At 43.7% G+C, this 25,108-nt stretch overlaps 1 protein-coding gene across 1 annotated transcript in view; it reads right to left on the bottom strand.

Moving 5' to 3' along the window:
- Window positions 1–20,506, bottom strand: part of LONRF3 (LON peptidase N-terminal domain and ring finger 3) — a 33,158-nt gene extending 12,652 nt beyond the window's left edge. Inside the window, exons 1-7 of the mRNA XM_069747081.1 lie at window positions 19,815–20,506; window positions 9,984–10,102; window positions 9,435–9,557; window positions 8,231–8,386; window positions 5,349–5,586; window positions 4,740–4,821; window positions 1,592–1,706 (exon numbers count right to left, since the gene is read on the bottom strand). Of these exons, the coding sequence (XP_069603182.1) occupies window positions 1,592–1,706; window positions 4,740–4,821; window positions 5,349–5,586; window positions 8,231–8,386; window positions 9,435–9,557; window positions 9,984–10,102; window positions 19,815–20,418 (1,437 nt within the window). The 5' untranslated portion in view covers window positions 20,419–20,506. The remainder of the gene's footprint in view (window positions 1–1,591; window positions 1,707–4,739; window positions 4,822–5,348; window positions 5,587–8,230; window positions 8,387–9,434; window positions 9,558–9,983; window positions 10,103–19,814) is intronic.
- Between the last annotated feature and the right edge of the window lie 4,602 nt (window positions 20,507–25,108).

The raw sequence follows: 25,108 nt of genomic DNA, 5'->3' as shown, positions 1-25,108 counted from the left end.
TACTCAGGACAAATTGGCCAACAATTTTTGAGGTTCAATTTCTTCTCTTACTCTTGGGAAAATAAAAAATTGGGGGCGAAAAGATCATTTTTGTGAAAAAATATGATTTTTTATTTTTACGGCTCTGCATTATAAACTTCTGTGAAGCAATTGGTGGGTCAAAGTGGTCACCACACATCTAGATAAGTTCCTTAGGGTGTCTACTTTCCAAAATGGTGTCACTTGTGGGGGGTTTCAATGTTTAGGCACATCAGTGGCTCTCCAAACGCAACATGGTGTCCCATCTCAATTCCTGTCAATTTTGCATTTAAAAGTCAAATGGCGCTCCTTCCCTTCCGAGCTCTGCCATGCGCCCAAACAGTGGTTTACCCCCACATATGGGGTATCAGCGTACTCAGTACAGATTGTACAACAATGTTTGGCATCCATTTTATCCTGTTACCCTTGGTAAAATAAAACAAATTGGAGCTGAAATAAATTTTGTGTGAAAAAAAGTTAAATATTCATTTTTATTTAAACATTCCAAAAATTCCTGTGAAACCCCTGAAGGGTTAATAAACTTCTTGAATGTGGTTTTGAGCACCTTGAGGGGTGCAGTTTTTAGAATGGTGTCACACTTGGGTATTTTCTATCATATAGACCCCTCAAAATGACATCAAATGAGATGTGGTCCCTAAAAAAAAATGGTGTTGTAAAAATGAGAAATTGCTGGTCAACTTTGAACCCTTATAACTCCCTAACAAAAAAAAATTTTGGTTCCAAAATTGTGCTGATGTAAAGGAGACATGTGGGAAATGTTACTTATTAAGTATTTTGCGTGACATATCTCTGTGATTTAAGGGCATAAAAATTTAAAGTTGGAAAATTGCGAAATTTTCAAAATTTTCGCCAAATTTCCGTTTTTTTCACAAATAAACGCAAGTTATATCGAATAAATGTTACTACTAAAATGAAGTACAATATGTCACGAGAAAACAATGTCAGAATCGCCAAGATCCGTTGAAGCGTTCCAGAGTTATAACCTCATAAAGGGACAGTGGTCAGAATTGTAAAAATTGGCCCGGTCATTAACGTGCAAACCACCCTCGGGGCTTAAGGGGATAATGTCTCGCGTACATACCATAATAGCCCACAGAGACATGAGGAATTCCTGCTCCCCTATCTCCTTGTAGCAAGTGTTCAGAAGCAGCAGCATGGAGGACATTAAACAGAAGTAGTGAGCAGTGTTGGTGTGAATCCAGCACGGGGTGAGATGGAACATTTATTAGCCAGCCACAGCACCATTTTTCTGTCCTAATCTCTCCTCCTTTCCCGTCACCTCTCCTTAGACTTTGTTAGGCAGCTGGAATCTGACACCTCATTGAGCAATATGGATGGGAGAAAATTTTCAGAATGAATGATTAGTTCAGGTGGAAGGGGTAGGAGAAGAAGTGGCTTGTAAGTGGAGAAAGAAGCATTATTCCCCTATCATATATATAACAAAGTTTCTTATATTTACTTGTACTATAGGTTTAATTTTATTTGATGTCTGTTTGATATAATATGGTATTATTATTATTATATTATTTAATAAAACAGCAAAGCAACAAACCTCACACAGATCTTCTTTGCACAACGGACACTTGGAGTTGTGGTCCAGGCAGCGCTCTAGACACTTGAGGCAATATGTGTGTCCACAGGGAGTAGTAACTGGTTCATACAGCAACCTGGAGTCAATAGATTAAAAAGAGAAAACAACAATATCTTGCAACAATAGGAAACAATGCGTGAGTCATCTCTGCAGTACAATGGGGGCTTTACGGGAGACCTATGGATCACTGGTGTGGCTAGCTAAAACCTTGCATATACACTACACACTGCCAGCTGAATATCTAGCACATCTATAGCAAGGTCGGGTTGTATTAAGAGGGTCCTAGTCACAAAAACGGCACCAGCGACCATTTTACCTTTAAAATGCTTTTCTTGAATGTGAAAGTTTTTTTTTTTGTTGCCTGAAAAGTAGAACTGGGTTAATTCCGGCTTGGTGTGTAGACTGGACTCTGGGTCATTGGATAATCCAGGGAAAGGAGCACAGTCTGACCATTTTAATCACTGCCTGTGATATAGAAAGTTACATAACCGGTCTGCAAATGGGGCAGACCCCCAATGTCGGAGTCAGCGATGGATGAACAAACTAGCTTCTCTTAGCTCTACCCTCTGAAGGACCATACTTTACAATGGATCATGTTATCCAAATACATGTAATAAAGACATTAGAAACCCGAAAACTCTATACAGGAGGTACATAGAAATGTATCATCATTACTGGTCATGACTCATGAGGATTATTCACACAAACCTTCCCTTTCTTTCAGGTATTTGGGTCTGTTATACAAAATTTGTGGAGTGGCTATACATGGGCAAATGTCTCACCAGCACTCACCAGTCAATGAGACGTCTGCCCACCTTCAGCCCCCTGTGCTGTGCTCGCACATGGTTGGATACAATAAGTCCTGCTGATCATAAGAAACAATAAGGGTCCGATTTGTCAAGATCTGCATTGTTCACACCAGGTTTGATGGGGGCGTGCTGGAGTCAGAAGCTCCCGATTCATGCGGAGGTGCGCGTCTCTTCACGAATCGGGAGTGTCTGACAAGTGGTGTGCGCCTTCCAGCACCACCCCGGAAATCTTACTCCAGTTAGGGACTGGAAACAGATTTCTGGCATAGGGAATGCCACACTTCGTCATGAATTAAACAAGATGTGGTGTTCCACCCCTGCCTCACCCCAGCTCAGCTTATTTTGGCAGGGCTGGGAGAAACTGGCATGAAAATTTTGTGACATTTTCAAGGCTTTTACGCAAGTATTCTGAAGTGAAAGCTTGGATGAAGCGGATCCTTTCTTAATGTTCCTTTCTTTAAAATATGACTGTTAACTCTAAAACATCTTATTTAGGATTCTTTATGTATAGTATACCAGAAGAATTAGTACAAGTTGTTACTTTAGCCTTAGAAGTAAAAATATATATTACCGTAATTATGAATCCTAAAATGTTTATTCCGGGTGCTGACTAGTTTCTTTAATACATCTGCTCAGTCCTCTTAAATAACATTTTAAAAGTTAACATGCTAATTGCCTTGGAAATATCTTGGCGGTGCAGGAGGGTGTCCTCTGTGCTCTTATCATGCCCACAATTCCCTAACTGGTATCCTTTCGAGCCCCTGACGTCACCACTAGCAGAGTCAGGTATCACCTACTAGCCTTTTTTCAGTACACTGGATTGAATAGGATGCATGTGATTTTGGCTCCGCTAGTAGTGACCCGAGAAGAACTATGGGATGTATAAGCTTGATAAGCGTAGGGACACCATGAACCGTCACCCCCAGTGCCTAATTTCCAAGGTCCAAGCCTCAGACTTCTTGCTCAATGACCTGAGTCTCAGACCGATCTCCACTCTGAACTGTATCAGCATGAACAGAATATATTTTTTTTTATAGGCACTATCTATCTGGCACTACTGTTTTATGGGACCCTTGAAGGAGGATACGTATACTACTAACACATTTTGAAGTATTTCACTGTGTCAAATAGTAGGTGCAGTGATGGGGCTACAATAAATACAGAATTGAGAGTAACAGCAGTATGGGAGGTTTGGGCAATTTGAGGGCGATTCTAGAATTGTGAGAAGATAAAGGAGTCTGTTGACTCTTTGGACTGAAGTCCTTGCTGGTAGAAGTCGTCATTGTGATCTGGGCCCGATGGGAAATGTGAAAGACACCAAGCAGAAAGAACATCAACTGTGAGTCGCTGGATTTAGCGGTTACTGCAGATACTTGTATGTTCACCAGGACTGGCAACTACCGCTATATTGTCACCGTATAGTGGTGATATTGGTAATTTTATGGTGTTTTGGACATTTGATGAACTGTTTGGTGCAATTCCGTCAATATGAGATGAGTGCTATTTTGGGTATTATTATTCTTCGTATAGTGTGTTTTGTTGAGTAGTAGTATGGTAAGATTATTATGTAGTGGTAATAGTAAAGGTTATGTTGTAGCGGTATTATTCTGATGTGCTATAGTGTGATTATTGGGAATAATGGTCTTTGTATGGTGTGCTTTGTTCCTAACAATATGTAGGTAATATTTAGTCCTGTTGCGGCTGGGAAAAGTTCTATAATAGTATTAAATTCATATATATGTATATACGTTTTGGTGGTGGTGGGCGAATATGCAGTAAACTTCTGGTAATGGTAGATGCAATGTAGTCAACCAGATTACATAAAGTGTGAGATTGCTTTTAGCAGGGTCGGACATATCATTGGTGCAACCTCTGTGGCTGCATAGGGGCCCAAGAGGTAAGGGGCCCAACTTCTACCTCTAATGTAGGTGAAATTGCTTTAGGATGAGCTATTGGACTGGAAAGGGCCCATATATTGTTCTTGTACAGGGGCCATCTTCTGCCTCTGTCAGCCACTGGCTTTTAGGCTATGTTGTAGGACTGTTTTATAATACCCTACGAGTATAACATTATCTGATTGGTGATTGGTGGCCATCATTTGGGCTACTTGTACTTTTGCCACTTTACTACCAAAAGAAGTAAAAGGAAATGAGCAGAAACTCAGGAGGAGTGTCACTGTAGGGCGTACAGGTAGGTGGCCACCAGAGGTTTTATGGGTAATTGGTCACAGATTAAAGGAAACAAATGATTTTCACTTCGGATGTCATGTTGGGAACAATCCCAGCAGAAAGAAACGTTACCTCATACAGAGAGAACAGTCCAGATCTGATGGGTCTACGTAGACGGAGTCCTGGTCTCCATTGTTTACTCGTACTAATAAATCTAAACAAATAAAAACTGCATTTAGTGAAATATGCCGTACGTTCTACACTAGAAGGACATGCAATCTTATCAGACTCGGATAAAGTTGATTTTTTTTTAATTTATTTATACCAATAAAGTTAATTTGTATGAATGTGCAGTATGCATCTGCCAGAAAGAAACACGTGTGACATGTTCCAATATATGGTAAATTTCAGGGGTATTTCCTCCAACGGCATGGCAGAAGAACACAGAGGTAGAGCAGATCGCTGACCATTCTGTGTGTATGACACCTTAGGGCCTAGTCACATGTGGTTTGCAGCACAAGCAAGGGATACATAAGGAGGACTTTCTGATGTATTCCTCCGGGAGAAGACCATGACATATGCCCCTACATAGACAGTGATCCATATAGCCATAACATGCTAGGTTAAATACATTTTCAGGTTTCTGCTGGATGCCTGTATATATGAAATAGCAACACAATATTCCATACACAGGCAGAAATACACCTGAACATGAGAACTGATATAACCTGAAGGTCTCACCTCTTTTCTGGAGCTTGCATGGCCCCTCCAGCATTCTTCCCTCATCATCCGACGATAGCTTCCTCTTTAGTGTGTTGCACGGTGGAGGCAGTTTGACAGGAGCCTCTGCTGATGAGGTCCTTTTCTTCTCCACGTCTGTTTTATTTTCAGATTTCTGCTTAAACTTCCATGAGCTTTTACATTCACATGAGTCTACTTCTTCAGGAAACATTACTGATTTCTTATATTCCATATGTCCCTAATCACATGAAAGGTAAATTGTGTTTTAGTTTTCTTGCAAGCTCAAGATAATGGGATTTTCTGTAAATGTCACCAATCAAGAGAACAGGAGAAACCAATCCTTCATGAAGGCTCAGACTGGCCGACAGGAGAATCCTCCAGTAGGCCCTCGTCAATGAGTGCTAATGACTAGAGCTATTACACTTGATTCACAATTTGCAGAAAAACAAGCTAGCCAAATTAACATTGCATAGAAGCAAAAGTAAATTTGTGCACTAGGGTCAAGTTAATTTTGCATGTAGCTGAACAGTGGGCCCCAAAGAATCAATTTTACTGGTGGACCTTTGCGAACCCAGTCCAACACTGATCTTATGGCTAATGCAATAAATATTGGTGGCTGAAGTAACACTTGAATTCTGATAATTAGGGGGAGACTTCTGACTCTCCTTAAAGAGACCAGCTCAGCATGGCGTCTTACAGGCAATAGGAGAAAAGTACGCAAATTCATCTTTTTCATTCTGCAATAGAGTTATCATGCAAGTATTACCTGGAAGAGGTGGCTATCCTAGGAGTCAATGGCCAACCCTTTATGGAACCTTGTAACATGACCAGGGATAAATGTCATGCCACAAACTGCTCTAGAGATGGGGTGTTTGCCCCCGCATTAATGTAGAGCAGAGTCTGGTTGGCTGAGTACAATGATGTTAAGGTAACTGGTTATCATTAAACTATCAGACATGGACATACAGGGTACTGATCTTTCCCAGGTTTTTTTTGCTCTGAGACAGAGTTCATTTTCATACTTTTTTCCCTTATAAGACTCTAAAAATGTGCACATGGCGCATATTAGACCTCTGTGCACATGTATAGTTTTTGAAGCACAAGACACTTTATGAAAATGATGGCAGTGCTTTTCCCGAAAAAAAAAATATTTATATATCCGACAAGAGAATCCTCTGGTGGGCACCCATACAGGAATGTGCTCTGCGCTCCACTAACTGTATGTGAGAAGTAGTTGGCACAATATATTTGTTTCACTAAGTTCAGACAAGGGCAGCATCTCATAATTTATTTGATGAACTACCCCGTTTATTATTATTATATAGGAAAATAAGTACATTTGTGAATGAGAGTAATGTGATATTAGCATGTAGCTGAACAGTGGGCCACTAGAGTCAATGTTACTGGTGGGCCCTTGGCACCCTAGTCCGGCACGGTATAATATAATACAATATACATATGGGCCTTGATTCAGTACTCATTTTGACCTGGAGGAAGACACATGTAGTGTCGAAACATATTGTGCATAAGGGATTGAATGTATGCAATATTGTAACTGAAGAAATCTGGAACTTATTAATGGTTAAATAAAAAGGTATATTTTACTCTACCATTGGACTGATCGCTGGAGAAACAAAAAGCTTTTTCTTTACATGTGTGGATTTATCCCAATCCATTTTCTGTGCGAACTGTAACCACAGGTTGGATGTATTCCTGTTTCTTCAAAGCGGTAAGCTGGCTTTGACAAAAACATATATATATATATATATATATATATATATATATATATATATATATATATATATATTTTAATATTAGTGTTGGCCTCAGTGGAAGTCATTTGAGGAATGGTCAGGTCCATTCTTTTAGCCACTTCATGGTTAAAAGAAGTAATAAAAGACTGAACATGTGCACAGTAAGACGTTTTGCCATTGCAGTGCATATGTTCATTATTCTTAACATTTAGGCTATGTGCACACGTAGGGAATGGGGTGCAAAACTTTCTGCACAAAATCCGCATCTCCTGGCATAATCCGCAGCTTTTATGCGGAATTGATGTGGATTTTCTGCGGTTTTTCCCACTGCGGATTTCTATAATGGAAGGGTGCAGAAACGCTGCAGGTCAGCACAAAAGAAGTGACATGCACTTCTTTTAAATCCGCAGCATTTCCGCACTGATTTTTTTTTTTACCCATTGATTTACATTGTACTGTAAATCACAGTGCAGCGTTTCTGCGCAGAAAAATCAGCTGCGGATCCCCATCGTGTGCACATAGCCTTACTGAGCGCTTTTTAGGTGGGTTCCGAGCTGGATCTGCCTGAAAAAGACACTGCGTGCACATACCCTTAAGACTCCATACTAAGCTGGTCTGTTTAAGAATAATCAGTGCTTTCCCCTAAGCTGGATCTCTTGGCTCATATTGTTATTACAGCCATACTTTATCTTGCAGAACACGGGGCTGATGGCGAAGTGCCAGACTTTAATGATGAGATTGACAGAACAATGCCCCGTGTTCTTGGAGGATCCTTCGTATACACTTTTCCCCAGTTCAGTGATCCCGTTCTAGTGTCTGACTCAATATTCCGATGACATCAAACCCCTGGAATGTAACAATGATCTCACTGCCTATAAATAGGAAACACAGAAGCTGAAAATGAAGACTGGGTGCAGAAGAGAGAGGAAAGCTGGACAAGATGGTCCTACAGCAGAAGATGATGGGAGAAGATTAGAACGCTTTCACCGGTGATTTCCTAAGAATAATGTACAGTGTTACACACGATGGTGGTGCTACGAGTCAAAAACAGTAACAAAATCAAAATCTATTATGTTATTTCTTAAGACACAGAGCCATGATAAAATACCAGCAGATCATCTTACTCACCCTGTATAATCTCTGTGTGTTACTGCTGTAGTCCGAGGTGCTTAGTGAATTCGTTGTAAGACTTCCCTTTATCCTCGTGGGATGATGTGGTATTATTTGCAGGATTTCAGGCAAGTCTCCCTGACTGTGTCCAGGACTTAACATCTTTAACAAAAGCTGCGAATATGATAAAATAACAATACATTTATAAAAAAATGCAAAACTCCCTGTGATTAGAAGATGAGATGTTGGTGGATATGTGGCAACAACGGTCTTTGGAACTTGGAGCAAATTTCATAACTTAATCTGTTGGGTTTACATGTGGTCATCATGTCTTCAATATGACTGGGAATTTTGGATTACTGCAAATCTTTGTTATCGAGTCCTCAGAATTGTTTTATGTATCTGGGAGTCATTCACAGTCACTAAAATTACTTCATTCTTTCCTGAATTTCCAGTTTTGGACATTTGGTTCATTTCCCAGTATACAATAGATGAAAATTTTCAAAAGCTGCTGATTTTAATGGACGTCCATCTGGAGTGTATGGGGCCTCTTAAATCTTCCCGGACAGATGATGTTAGAGAAGGAACGAAAATTTGGAAATTAAAAAATTAAATTATTTGGTTTTTAGGGGAGACTGAAGTGCCAAACAGTGACTTTTTCCTCTTTCTGTTCAAAACACATGAATGCTTACCCAAGCTGAGCGTACATGTATATAGGAAGGTCAAGAGAGATAGCCGACAGCCATCTCATGAGTAGTCAGCCTTAGGCTTCCCTGACATTCTAAACATGTTTTTTTTTTTTTGCATAGGGATTGAGATTAGACAACACTTAACCCTTAAAATCTGTTTGTGAGAACCAAAAGAAGTTTCACAACTGGTAATTATAAAATGTTCCTGTGCCGAGATAATCTTATAAATGTGCCCCAGCATAATGGCTGTGTCTGACCGTGCAGGAATATGGTCTGATCATACACAGCTCCTTGGCAGGGGAGGAAGCATGTCTGATGATTCTATTCTAGATTTCTATTGAATGATCTCTTCAAAGAAAAAAAAGTACTTTTTTTTAATTAGGGGACAAACATCTTTACAGCCATACCAATACTTCTACATGTAAAAACCTGCTCATAGCTTCCATTTAATAAAACAGACATGTCCGAAAAGAAGACGGGTCCACCATATTCAATGTGTGCAGGCATCATTAGAAACAGAATTATTACATTACCTTCTGAGCTTCTGATTTTGCTGTATTATTCCCAGAATCAAGCGCGAGACAGTAAAGATATTCTTTTAAAGCATCATCAGTTTTTCCCAAGTTTACCAGTGCTTGTGCTTTTTTCAGATGCCCCTATTTATTAAAAAAAAAATAAATAAATAAATATTGAATTATTTTGTGTCATTTTATTACATTTTATACTTCTGATGCATACTCATACCCTTCTTCAGACCGACACAATAAAGAGTATAAATAATTATTATATATCATATATTATTGAGTGATAGCCTCAGAACACAAGACATAGGCTCACAGGAAAGAGAAGAATTGTTCCATATCTCAAGGCACCAATACATTTGGAAATCGCACTTTAAAATTCCTATGTTAGCCCCAAGTTCTGTTTAGCTACTGATATTAATCTAGAGAAGATGCAGAAAGCTCACTATATTTTTCCAAATAAATAAATGCATAACAAATAGCGATGGATGGAGCTCTGTCTTTTTCTGCCATCTATGCTTGTAGTGTAATAGACAAATAATTCTAAGATCAAAAACTTACTTTTAACCAATTTGGCTGCAGCTTACAAGCGATGTCCGCATCGTTCAGGGCCTGTTCATAGGACTTCAGGTTGAGGTGAATCATAGAACGGTTGCTATACAGTAAATGGTCAAGTGAAGCTGTAACAAAAAAGCAACATCACAATCTGCCGATAATGGACACGTGTCGGTAGGTTAGACGTTCTGCATTATCAGAATGGAAAGATGGGGGAAGTACTGTATATATAAGAAGTACAGAATTATTCCTTTTTTTTTTGAGTATTTAATTAACGAAGCCTGGTTATTTATTGAGAAGGAAATGGTCATTATTTTCTTCTTCATGAGGCTCTTTCTTTTTATGCTGAAATATTTCTTCTATGGCTCAACTGTTGACCCCCATCAGGCCGAAAACGAGCTCAACAGAACATTTGGATTTTGAAAATTACAACATTTCTCTTGTTTAGAACAACATTTTTTTTTTCTAAAGCCGAAGAGAAAAATGTGAGTTGAAATATTACTCGCATCTTAAGTTTTTATGGCACCGAATCTCCACCATTCTCTTAAAGGTAAGACCTGCGGATAGGCTGTCAATTCTAAAGGGGAGATTAACCCTTTATTAGAGGACTGGGTAGATTTCTTTTCCATGACACATCTGTAATCTAGAGTCGAGAGCAGCAACTGAAAATATCCCACACTTTAGAAGATCCCGCATGTCCATGCATTACATACGCCCTTTGATTGTAATGGTCAACGTGTAAAGATTAATTTCAATTATGGTGGCATTGTAGGGGGCTTCAATATTTGCTTCTAGTTTCCCCTGGACAGAACAGTTCAAGCAGAAGAATATTATTGGAGGACACAAAAAGGGATTGTCTAAATTAGACCCCACCTTTAAGCTGTTACTACCAATTGACCAATTTTTGTTTCACCAATTCTTTTATCCATTAATTCATTTATTTTTTTTTACTCACTTACATAGCACCATTAATTCCACAATGCTTTACAGACCCCAGTATATTGCTGTCCCCATCGAGGCTCACAATCTATATTCCCTATCAGTATGGAATGTGGGAGGAACCTGGAGGAAACCCACACAAACACGGGGAGAACATACAAACTCCTTGCAGATATTGTCCTTGGTGGGATTTGAACCCAGGACCCCAGTGCTACATGGCTTCTATGCCAACCACCGAGCCACCTTTGTAGCCATTTAAAGCCATTACTATTGAAAATCTCCTGGGCTGCACTGAAAATTGCTGGGCGATCCCTCTTACAGGATATTTAGCACTTTGTTTAAATGGTGTCCACTTTGGCCAATTAGGTATGTTTTTTTCCTGCAAAGATCAACAAAACTGAAACCTGTTCAGGAAACTTGTAGCCATTGTCGAATGCACAATGGAAGATTTACCTCTAGTAGGACAAGGTATAAATGACCGGCCATCATAGTTTAATTGCTGAGAATTCTCTAGCTCATTTTAATAATCTGTTAACCAGAATAATTGCCCTCGGGTGGTCAGAAGATTTCATATACAGACCCGAGCACATCACGTTGTTAGGTCAGTAATGATGTTAATGGGAAGGAAGCTCATTAAGTTCTAATTATCATTTTTCCATTACAGTATATGTTCCAGCAGAGTAGTCACTTGGGAAGGGAAGTCCAGAGCAATTTATAAAATTAAATAGGTCTTCATAGAATCTGTTTCGTGAGAAATGTGTCTCAGAACTAGTATCCTAGTAACTATGGTCAGAGGACAGGAGTAGGTCTACAATGATGATTTTCCTCAAATTTCAGCACTTTTTTTTCACACACTAAAGGGGTAAAGGCATGAGATCGGGGGCAGAGGCATGAGATCGGGGGCAGAGGCATGAGATGGGGGGCAGAGGCATGAGATCGGGGGCAGAGGCATGAGATGGGGGGCAGAGGCATGAGATCGGGGGCAGAGGCATGAGATCGGGGGCAGAGGCATGAGATCGGGGGCAGAGGCATGAGATCGGGGGCAGAGGCATGAGATCGGGGGCAGAGGCATGAGATCGGGGGCAGAGGCATGAGATCGGGGGCAGAGGCATGAGATCAGTGGCAGAGATGCAAAGACCGCTCCTATCCCCACTTCCTGTAATCTCAGGGTCTCTGCTGCTAGAGACGGATTACACATGACATCAGCGGACAGCAAGTTGTACAGAAGTGACATACCTAATGGTCGGCACATTGGAACAATTTTTGGGACTTAGATTGTTATTTTGTGGAAATTAAGTATTTTGCAATGTTATTAGTCAATGTCATCTCTATAAGAGGAGCCTCTCTCTCCTGACACAGCAGTGACCATGTAACAATTTTGAGCACCTGAAATTGTTATCAGGGGAAGTAAGAACCCCATAGATGAAAGCTTTTGGTGGGGGAAACAGTTTCGTCAAACACCAATGTATGAAATCAATACACTGCCAGAAAGTCTGGGTGTCACCATTACAATCTATCATTGTACAGCTGAAAAGCAAACTGCCTATTATTGTAATATTGACCTATATTCCTAATAGACACGGGAGCAGCATACAAAGCCGAGTTACATAAGGTAGGGAAGGCGCAGCTATTAATACTCGCTATGACATTCCCATACTGTCGGTAATTGTTTTGCCATTATTTTCTGTTACATAGAAGCTTTCTGTGTTAAAATGTATCACTTCAATACAAAATTAGCTCTGGCTCCAAAATAGCTGATTGTAAAGTGCCATTTCGCACTAAGAAATGTCAACAACATGTGTTGCTATGGCATCTGGATCGTAATGGATGGAACAGAATAGTAACAGAATCCCAGTGCTCCTCGTCATTCTGACACTATTTATTTATAGCAAAGTAAACGGAAGCAAATAATAAATATACAAAGCGATTAACGTGAAGGTCGCCCTTTGTTGGATATTTGGATATTAGGAGAACATTGCTTATTAATTTCCTAGTTCACCATCTAGTATTTCACTTTTTAGCAAACGTGATCAGGTGCGAGGAGATCAACGTCTCTGTGGCTGCAGGGAATACAGACGTACATTGGGCGGAATATCATGAGAACATGGACCTGGCTTTTTCAGACCATACGATAGGCACAATTTAGGGTCTATAGCGCATGACGCCAATCTACTCTGCAACTTAGATCACCTCTGTATTACAGCCTTTTGAGGGAACTGATTTCAATGCCCCACCTTTCCCCAAAACCAAAATATAACATACATTTTCATTTTGTCCATATTTTTCCAGGAGCATGGATGACGAGGGCCACTATAAGTCTATGGATCTGTGAAAAAAACAGGTAAAGCGCATGGGATGGCATCGGTGTGCTGCCCGTGGTTAGCATTGTAAAGTATAGGAGAAACTTTGTCATTTATTTCTCCATCTATCTGAAAAACACTGATGGGAAAACCAGACACGCTGATGGGAAAAACGGACACACTGATGGGAAAAACGGAAAAAGTGATGGGAAAAACGGACACAGTGATGGGAGAAAACGGACACAGTGATGGGAAAAACGGACACGCTGATGGAAAAAATGGACACGCTGATGGAAAAAAAACGGACACACTGATGGTAAAATGGGCAGCACGGTGGCGCAGTGATTAACACTGCAGCCTTGCAGCGCTGGAGTCCTGGGTTCTAATCCCACCTAGGATAACATCTGCAAAGAGTTTGTATGTTCTCTCCGTGTTTGCGTGGGGTTCCTCCGGGTCCTCCGGTTTCCTCCCACATTCCAAAGACATACTGATAGGGAATTTAGATTGTGAGCCCCATCGGGGACAGCAATGATAATGTGATAAACTGTAAAGCGCTGCGGAATATGTTAGCGCTATATAAAAATAAAGATTATTATTATTAAAAATGGACACAGTGATGGGAAAAACTTACATGCTGATGTTAAAAATGGACACAGTAATGACACTCTGATTACCGCCACTAACATTTTTTCACGTATGTGTTTAAACAAAGATGTGTGAATGAGGCCTAAGGCTGTAAATTGAGGTCGGGTTACCAGCAGTCAGTCAGACTGGGCACTGCTATTCATATACAGAAAGTGAAGTACGCCCATTGGAACCCAGCCTAAAGAGAATAGTATTGGACCCCAAAGATCTGATATCTCGACCTATCCTACAGATGGTTTGTCAATATCTGGTGACTGGACAATACCGTCAATGACCTTTTCTGTAGCGGATTTATTCTCAGGGACATACTGTAGGAAGTGTCAGGTGTATTAGAATCAGTGGCTTGTTGGTCCAATTGCAAGATCTCCCACAGGGCCCCCAACTATCACAGGTCATTAATTGTACTGGTCATGTCATATGTGCCAAAGGGACTTTTAGGCTCCTTTGCTCCTGAGAGTGGGTGCGACTACAAACCCTGCATCCGATTAGTATCCACCCATCGAGTGGGCCACTCAGGTTTCTGTGCCCATTGCCTTATTTTGTCAGAGCTCCGCACCTAGACCGCTATTGGTATACCCCAAAATGATAATGTAATGTTTTCTATGGTTGCCGATTGGTTAATATTTGGAAAACAAAAGATAATGTACATCTATTGTTAGTAAAGCCCATGATTTCCTGATCATGAGGGGCTAACCACGATAGCATAGTGATAGTGATCTGATGGCTTGAAATACTGAAGATGGCACAGTAATAAAGAGCGCCGCAGCTTCTCCATTCTCTGGATCGGTGGGGATCCCTGGTGATGCTCACTTGCTTTATGTTATGAAAATACTACTATAAAAGAACCAGAGTGGTTCCATAGATTATTGAAAAAAAGTGACTTGCTGAGATGAAACAATTGCATCACTGTATTATATGAAGCTGATCGGCTTCCATCTATTAAGAGATCATTATAGAGTGCATTGTTCGGCTGCCGACAATTCCTATGTATGTGGTTGCCAGCGAGCTGCATTCTCTGCTCTGTTTCCACAGAGGATCAGTCATTTTGCCAGCTCCGATTTACAAAAATCTAAGTACCGTACATTCTGATAATTCCATTGTATAAGAAGCACTCAACAATTCCGCGATCTAGTTAAATTACAGTTATTGTTGGGAAAAGGTTGCCAATGTTTGACCCAGTTCTTTGTTACCTCACTAGTTATGCAAGCATAGAAGAGGGAGGCGGGCGGGAGAGCTGGCAGACCGTGTATTCTTCATGGTTATGCAACTCTGCTCCCCTGACCCACTTTCTCAACATAGCTACACTTCCAAGGAACAAACCGGTCAGGCTTCTTATAAAGAGCATGTGGAGCAGCACCGAGGCCATGGAACGGGTGCCAGCTCCAGAACATGACACTCCACTACCAGCTAGTGGAACCCATAAAGTCAGAGCACATAAAAGCTCCACAGAACACCAGCTGTCTAAGGATTTGTAATACTGTAAGGATATTAATGAACTGATTAAAGTGGATTCTTTTACCAATTACATGTATGTCATGTATAGGGTTGTCTGTGTGATCTAACATAGGGGCTCCCCGATCAAGATTTCTTATCTAAATGCTGGCATTGTTCATTGAAAACAATGGACCCATTGTCAGGAGAAAACTACCAATTATACAACACCCAATTCCAAGGAATCCCAGCAACTAGATCCCAAAATCATTTTGTACATTATTGGAAACTGCAATGGGAGCCGGGGTTGTCCAAACCAGATAACCCCTAACAGTGTACAGTGCCTGCTTTGTCTAATGTTATGTAACCATACTATGCCTGATCAGAAACCAGGCAAAGTCAACATCACCTCAATCTTCCATTCTGTCAATTGTGTGCATTTATTTAGCATATTAGGAAATACTAGATGATATATCAGTCCATGAAATTCGGGTGTCATCCAAGAGCGGTCTGATGTTTTTCATGGTCCCATAGACTTGCATGGCCAAGTGCGATCCAATACTCAAATTGAAAAAAATAAAAAATAAAACATGTCTCTGATTTTTTCCTTGGATCACTCAGTATGAGGGAAAAAAATATGACATGTGCTATGCGACATAGAATATCATGGGTACATGGTGAAAACCATGGATAGCACTCGTCCGAGATAATCCGTTGTGTGCAGGAGCCCTTAGCCTGTGTGCTCACGATGAGTTTTTGATGCGGTGTGTTTCCTTACAGTTCCCATAAAGTGTATGAGATTTATATCTCATTCCCATCTTTGCTTTTATTTACTCAGCATAAACCGACCTGCGCTGATTCACAACATGCTAATTTCCCTTGCCGCAACGCCGAGTTTTATGCGCTTATTTTCCCCATAGACTTGCATCAGATGCGAAAAATGCATATGCGTTTTTTAGCGAGTTTACGCTGTGGAAACACATCAGATCTGTGACCGGCGCATGACTGTATCAATAAAGGTGTCAAAACCAAATAACAGGAAGCATCGAAACCAAGCAGCTTCATTTAAAACAGAACATCCCAAAAGGAGATAAAAAAAATGCAGAGTCAAAAACGCAATGAAAAATGCAAGTAACCTAATTTACATAATAGGTGCAGAAATGGTTCAGAAGATCTGCAACATCCAAAACTGACCCAATACTCATCCTGGGAACAAAGCCTGAAAGAGCCGGTACCAAGCTTGAATGTCATAGCAATAAGTGGATATGAGCCGCCACCTGCTAGCGGAGGTACCCGAGCATAGGGTGTAGCAGATGCGGGAAACTGCTGCTTCCTCAGGGATGAAAGTCACCTATAGAAAGTGCAATAAATGCCCCATAGAGAAAGCTGAAGGCGTTCGTCGGCCATTGCCCAACATAAGCTCAGTCCACTCTAGGCCGTCCTATGCACTTTGCACCAAGGTGAGACTCCTCTGTGCTCCTTTTTACATCCGGTTTATAGTATACCGATGTACTGCACATAAAAGCCAGAAAGGTAGCAGTTTGTCGCACCAGAGTTATTGGCATCAGCAATGTGGATGAATATTTTTATAGTTACTAGAACGGGATATTATTGTATGTGTCAGTATCAGGCCAAGTTCACACAGACGGATTTTCGGTGTGATTTCTGGCTATGAAAAAAAACAGATAGCACTCAGACCCATGTTATTCAATGGGATTGTGCAGAAGAGCAATTTTTTTTTTTTTCACGGACAGAATCTGTGTATAAAAAACTAAATAAAATCACAGTGCACTGTTTTTGTCTTTGGGTTGACTGAGACTCCCCCATTCAAATTTAGGAGTGTGTAAAAAATAAATACAAAAAAAACAGATTCCATATGTAGCCACATTATGGCGCCTGATTGTTATGGGTACATTGCAATTCTTTAAGAAAAGAAACAAAATTTCATCTCGTAAATTTATGAAACCGCCGATGTTTAAAAAAACAAAATAGATTGTACACAGATGACAAAAGGGTAAAAAAAAGTCTGAATTTTCTGGTTGAAATGGGGATGATTGTTATCTAACCTTAAAGTGGTGCATGGCAGTAATGGGGCAGCCCAGATCCAGGCTCTCCATACACAGCGGACTGGCTGTCCCCATACCAGTCTGCAGTCCCCATATTTTTGGACAGTTTCAGTCAGTTCTATGAGTGTTACCATAGATAATGCTGCAGTGTGACCAGTGGCGTATGCCCAGGTTCCTCATGCTGGCACCTCTTAGGCTACTTTCACACACACCATGTTTTTGCTGTCAGACACAATCCGGTAATCTCTCTCTCCTCTTCTTTTCCCCGGAACAGGAAGTCCAATCTCTATCCCCTGGTTCATTTAAAAGAGAAAACACAGATCCGTTGCATCAGTTTTTCACAATTTGCCGGATCCTGCCTAATGGCAAAAACCTGATGTGTGAAAGAAGCCTTACCTGGGCTCATGCCAGCCTATACCAGAGAGCCTCCCCTGTGTGCCCGCACACTGTGACCAGTGGGGTCTTTACAGGTTCCTCATGCCAGCCTATACTTGAGAGCCCCCATGTGCCTGCACAGTGTGACCAGTGGGCTATGCCCAGGTTACTCATGCCAGCCTATACCGGAGAGCCGCCCCTGTTCCCATACAGTGTGACCAGTGGGGTATGCCCAGGTTCCTCATGCCAGCCTATACCGGAGCGCAGCCCCTGTTCCCACACAGTGTGACCAGTGGGGTATGCCCAGGTTCCTCATGCCAGCCTATACCAGAGAGCCGCCCCTGTTCCCACACAGTGTGACCAGTGGGGTATGCCCAGGTTATTCATGCCAGCCTATACCAGAGAGCCGCCCCTGTTCCCACACAGTGTGACCAGTGGGGTATGCCCAGGTTATTCATGCCAGCCTATACCGGAGAGCCGCCCCTGTTCCCATACAGTGTGACCAGTGGGGTATGCCCAGGTTCCTCATGCCAGCCTATACCGGAGAGCAGCCCCTGTTCCTATACAGTGATACAGTGTGACCAGTGGGGTATGCCCAGGTTCCTCATGCCAGCCTATACCAGAGAGCCGCCCCTGTTCCCACACAGTGTGACCAGTGGGGTATGCCCAGGTTATTCATGCCAGCCTATACCAGAGAGCCGCCCCTGTTCCCACACAGTGTGACTAGTGGGGTATGCCCAGGTTATTCATGCCAGCCTATACCGGAGAGCCGCCCCTGTTCCCACACAGTGTGACCAGTGGGGTATGCCCAGGTTCCTCATGCCAGCCTATACCGGAGAGCAGCCCCTGTTCCCATACAGTGTGACCAGTGGGGTATGCCCAGGTTCCTCATGCCAGCCTATACCGGAGAGCCGCCCCTGTTCCCATACAGTGTGACCAGTGGGGTATGCCCAGGTTCCTCATGCCAGCCTATACCGGAGCGCAGCCCCTGTTCCCATACAGTGTGACCAGTGGGGTATGCCCAGGTTCCTCATGCCAGCCTATACCGGAGAGCCGCCCCTGTTATCATACAGTGTGACCAGTGGGGTATGCCCAGGTTATTCATGCCAGCCTATACCGGAGAGCCGCCCCTGTTCCCATACAGTGTGACCAGTGGGGTATGCCCAGGTTATTCATGCCAGCCTATACCGGAGAGCAGCCCCTGTTCCCATACAGTGTGACCAGTGGGGTATGCCCAGGTTCCTCATGCCAGCCTATACCGGAGAGCCGCCCCTGTTCCCATACAGTGTGACCAGTGGGGTATGCCCAGGTTATTCATGCCAGCCTATACCGGAGAGCCGCCCCTGTTCCCATACAGTGTGACCAGTGGGGTATGCCCAGGTTATTCATGCCAGCCTATACCGGAGAGCAGCCCCTGTTCCCATACAGTGTGACCAGTGGGGTATGCCCAGGTTATTCATGCCAGCCTATACCGGAGAGCCGCCCCTGTTCCCATACAGTGTGACCAGTGGGGTATGCCCAGGTTATTCATGCCAGCCTATACCGGAGAGCAGCCCCTGTTCCCATACAGTGTGACCAGTGGGGTATGCCCAGGTTATTCATGCCAGCCTATACCGGAGAGCCGCCCCTGTTCCCATACAGTGTGACCAGTGGGGTATGCCCAGGTTATTCATGCCAGCCTATACTGGAGAGCCGCCCCTGTTCCCATACAGTGTGACCAGTGGGGTATGCCCAAGTTATTCATGCCAGCCTATACCGGAGAGCCGCCCCTGTTCCCATACAGTGTGACCAGTGGGGTATGCCCAGGTTATTCATGCCAGCCTATACCGGAGAGCCGCCCGTTCCCATACAGTGTGACCAGTGGGGTATGCCCAAGTTATTCATGCCAGCCTATACCGGAGAGCAGCCCCTGTTCCCATACAGTGTGACCAGTGGGGTATGCCCAAGTTATTCATGCCAGCCTATACCGGAGAGCAGCCCCTGTTCCCATACAGTGTGACCAGTGGGGTATGCCCAAGTTATTCATGCCAGCCTATACCGGAGAGCCGCCCGCTCCCATACAGTGTGACCACTGCTCTTACCTAGAGAGATCGCCTCGTTGTATCTGTCCAGGGCATCCTGCAGCTTGCTCTCACCCAGCAAGGCATTGCCCTCATGCCTGAGCCTGGCAGCCCGGACCTCGCAGGAGAACCACTTGGCTATGATGGTGCTGAGGAGCACATTGACCCTGTAGTGCTGCCCCGGGCCCCCCGGAGCCTCCCTGCACAGTGGGCACGGCGTCCTCCGCCTCTCCAGGCACCTCTTACAGAAGGTGTGCCCACATGGCAGGGTCACCGGCTCGTACAGGAAGCCCTGGCACTCCTTGCAGGTGAGGACCCCCCACTGCGGGCTCAGGGGCAGCGGCTCCCCTCCTCTCAGCGGCTCCGCCAGGCAGCACACCAGGGTCTCCAGCTGCTCCGCACTCAGCTTCTTCTGGGCAGCGGCTTCCCGGTACAGCGAGCAGGCGTCCTGCAGTCTGCCGGTGTATGCCAGGCACTCTGCCCTCCGGAGCAGCAGCCCCCAGTCCGCCGCCCCCGACTGCTGCCCCTCGGAGCGCTCACTCGCCAGCTGGAAGTTTTGGGCTTGAAAGGCTTGTGCGGCAAACTCCAGCATGAGGCTGGCACTGCCACCCTCCGGGCTGCCCATGCTGCCCGTCACTGCTGCCCCGGGCCCCAGAGTCGCCTCATTCCGGCTGCCACACGGCTACAAGAAGTCTGCCAGCCAAGTGTTATATAAAAGCCCGGCACGTGACGCCCAGCGGCGGCTCCCATTGGCCGAGCGCCTCCAAATCGTTACAAAACCTCACTGGGTTTTATAACAAGGTTGCGGCTGTCATTGTCTGAGCGAATGTCAGAGTAAAGTGGCGATCGTGCCAAGAAGGCGGACACGTACACAGCTGGCACACAGCTGGCACAAGATAGAATATAGAATACCTGCCAGCCAAGACACGTACACAGCTGGCACCATATACCATAGACTATATGCTATAATAATACACCACAGCCCGGACACGTACACAGCTGGCACCATATACCATAGACTATATGCTATAATAATACACCACAGCCCGGACACGTACACAGCTGGCACACAGGGCACAAGATAGAATATAGAATACCTGCCAGCCAAGACACGTACACAGCTGGCACCATATACCATAGACTATATACTATAATAATACACCACAGCCCGGACACGTACACAGCTGGCACACAGGGCACACTATAGAAAACCTGCCAGCCAAGACACGTACACAGCTGGCACACAGGGCACACTATAGAAAACCTGCCAGCCAAGACACATACACAGCTGGCACCATATACCATAGACTATATGCTATAATAATACTCCACAGCCCGGACACGTACACAGCTGGCACACAGGGCACACTATACCATAGAGTATATAATATAGTAATATAATACCTCCTAGCCAAGACCTGTACACAGCTGGCACACAGGGCACACTATACCATAGACTATATGCTATAATAATACACCCCAGCCCGGACACGTACACAGCTGGCACACTATACCATAGACTATATGCTATAATAATACACCCCAGCCCGGACACATACACAGCTGGCACACAGGGCACAATATAGAATACCTGCCAGCCAAGACACATACACAGCTGGCACCATATACCATAGACTATATGCTATAATAATACACCCCAGCCCGGACACGTACACAGCTGGCACACTATACCATAGACTATATGCTATAATACACCCCAGCCCGGACACATACACAGCTGGCACACAGGGCACAATATAGAATACCTGCCAGCCAAGACACATACACAGCTGGCACCATATACCATAGACTATATGCTATAATAATACACCCCAGCCCGGACACGTACACAGCTGGCACACTATACCATAGACTATATGCTATAATAATACACCCCAGCCCGGACACGTACACAGCTGTCACACAGGGCACACTATACCATAGAGTATATAATATAGTAATATAATACCTCCTAGCCAAGACACGTACACAGCTGGCACACAGGGCACACACAGGGTCATGGCCGATTTAAGACAAAGTGGGGCCCTGGGCAAAAGTTTAAAGTGGGCACCAAATGATCACATATTGCACATCACACAGAAACATTTCTGTTGTATTTACATGCGCTGAGTTCAGGCCACTAAACGAACGCAATCAACAATAGTGAAGTCGTTTGACACTTGTTTCCCGTCCTCTTTACACGGCTGAGGAAGAATGATGGGTACAGATAGACCTCGATACAGTATAATGCAGGTTCCAAATAGTACAATGCAGCACCCCTCATAGAGTATAATGCAGCCCCCCTCACAGATTATAATGTAGTCGCCCTCAGAGTATAATGCAGCCCCCCTCACAGAAAATACTGCATCACCCCCTCAGAGTATACTGCAGCCCGCCTCAGAGTATAATGTAGTCCCCTCAGAGCATAAAGCAACCCCCTCATAGTACCCTCCTGGCTTCGGAGCATGGACTCCTTGACCACTCTGACTCATGGCTTGGTCGGGAGAAGTGACTAACATCACATTACGTCTTGCTGATACTGTCTATACTGTGGTCTGTCTGGACGTTTTCTTAAGAATTGCCCAACTCATCCTCAAGCTATCAAGCCATCGAGAGAACGTCTCAGTCTGGGTGACGGCCAAGGTGGCCACCCAAACTCCCAGGTACCTTTTTCTTCCTCTGTTAAAGTACTGATAAATACGATAATTTCCTTTGAGAACCAGGTGTTATCAGCATTGGCATTCATTGACTGTGGGTCTGCTGCTAACTTTATTGATTCTGGACTGGTTCTGAGTTAGGGTTAGGGACAGTTAGTTTAGAAAAACCCATTCAAATCATCGCTCTTGAGTGCAATGTAGTTCCCACAGAGTATAATGCAGCCCCCTCGCACACACAGTATAATGCAGCCCCTTCAGAGTATAATGCACTCCCACACACACAGTTTAATGCAGCCCCCCGCACACACAGTATAATTCAGCCCCCATAAACACACTGTAAAAATGAGCCCCACAAACACACAGTATAATTCAACTCCCCCACACACAGAGTATAATAAAGCCGTCCCATACACAGTATAATGCAGACCCCCCACGCACACAGTTTAATACAGCCCCTTACACTCAGTATAATTCAGCCCCCCCACAAACACACTCACTGTATAGTGCAGCCGTCCCCCAAAGTATATTGCAGCCCCACACACAGTATAAAGCAGCCCCCCACATACACACAGTATAACGCAGCTCCCGCACAAACATACACACAGTATAATGCAGTCCCCATACTATAAATTAGCCCCCTCAGAGTATAATGCAGATCCACAAGCACATACACAGTATAGTGCAGTCCCCCCCCACACACAAAGTATAGTGCAGCCCCCCCCCACACACTATAATGCATGCACACACACACACACACACACTACTTACCTCTCTTCCTTGTTCCCCCCTCCTCTGGCTTTTGCAGAGAGTCTCAGCTTCCCTGCTGGCACACGCTGAGTCAGAGGCAGAGGGGGGTGACGGGAAAGGGAACATCATCTGACGCTCTCTCCTCCATCACTGCTTTCAACTAAATCGGCATGTATGATGCTGATAAGTTGAATGCGGGGGAGGGGGCGCCTGCGTGGTGTGTCATTATTAGTGGCACGCCACTGCCTGGGGGCCCCTGGAAGCGCAGGGGCCCTAAGCAGCTGCCTGCCTCTAATGTCGGCCCTGCACAGGGCACAATATGCCACAGAATATATAATATACTAGATGATGGCCCGATTCTAACACATCGGGTATTCTAGAATATGTATGTATGTATGTATGTATGTATGTATGTATGTATGTATGTATGTATATATATATATATATATATATATATCAGCCACATAGCATATAGCAGAGGCCACGTAACAGACAGCCACGTAGTATATATCACAGCCCACGCAGTATATAACACAGCCCACGCAGTATATAACACAGCCCACGCAGTATATAAGGGTATGTGCACATGTATTCTTGGCCACTGCAGATTTTTCCGCAGCAGATTTGATAAATCTGAAGGGCAAAAACACTGCGTTTTTGCTGCAGATTTATTGCGGATTTACTGTGGTTTTTCAGCGGTTTTCACTGCCATTTTATAACTGCGATTTTCCATAGGGGCAGCTGTAAAACCGCTGCAGAATCCGCAGAAAGAAGTGACATGCTGCGGAATGTAAACCGCTGCGTTTCCGCACGTTTTTCTCCGCAGCATGTGCACAGCGTTTTTGGTTTCCCATAGGTTTACATTGAACTGTAAACTCATGGAAACTGCTGCGGACCCGCAGCTGTGGAAAGGCTGCGGATCTGCAGCATAATCCGCATCGTGTGCACATACCCTTACACTGCCACGTAGTATATAACACTGCCCACGTAGTATATAACACTGCCCGCGTAGTATATAACACTGCCCGCATAGTATATAACACTGCCCGCGTAGTATATAACACTGCCCGCGTAGTATATAACACTGCGCACGTAGTATATAACACTGCGCACGTAGTATATAACACTGCGCACGTAGTATATAACACAACACTGCGCACGTAGTACATAACACAGCCCACGTAGTATATAACACAGCCCACATAGTATATAGCAGCCTTGCAGTATATAACACAGCCCAAGTACTATATAGCACTGTAGGCACCATATCCCTGTTAAAAAAAGAATGAAAATAAAAAAATCGTTATATACTCACCCTCCGGCATCCAGCAAAGCTGTCCCTATGCGTGCGATGCGGCCGCCATCTTCCGTTCCCAGCGATGCATTGCGAAATTACCCAGATGACTTAGAGACCGCTACGTCATCATCTTGCGAGACCGCAATGCATGGCCCGGAGCGTCGCGATAAGCGGGAAAGGCGCCGGAAGGTAAGTATATAATGATTTTTTATTTTTTTTCTTATTTTTAACATTAGATCTTTTTACTATTGATGCTGCATGGGTCCGTTAATGCTGCCATTAACCCTGTGTGAGCGCTGACTGGAGGGGAGTATGGAGCGGGCACTGACTGCGGAGAGTATGGAGCGGGTGCCGGGCACTGACTGGACGGAAGTAGGGAGGGACTAATTCAATCAGCGACGCGGGATTTCCGTTACAGACAAACAGACAGACACACGGAAGTGCCCCTATATATATTATATATGTATATGTATATATATATATATATATATATATATATATATATATATATATATATATATATATATATATATATATATACACACACACATACATACATACATACATACATACATACATATATATATATATACACATATATACATACACATATA

This window comes from Ranitomeya imitator, chromosome 2 (genome assembly GCF_032444005.1).
Source record: "Ranitomeya imitator isolate aRanImi1 chromosome 2, aRanImi1.pri, whole genome shotgun sequence".
Taxonomy (NCBI): domain Eukaryota; kingdom Metazoa; phylum Chordata; class Amphibia; order Anura; family Dendrobatidae; genus Ranitomeya; species Ranitomeya imitator.
Note: the sequence above shows the minus strand (reverse complement) of the source record. Positions and strands in the feature narration are given on the sequence as shown.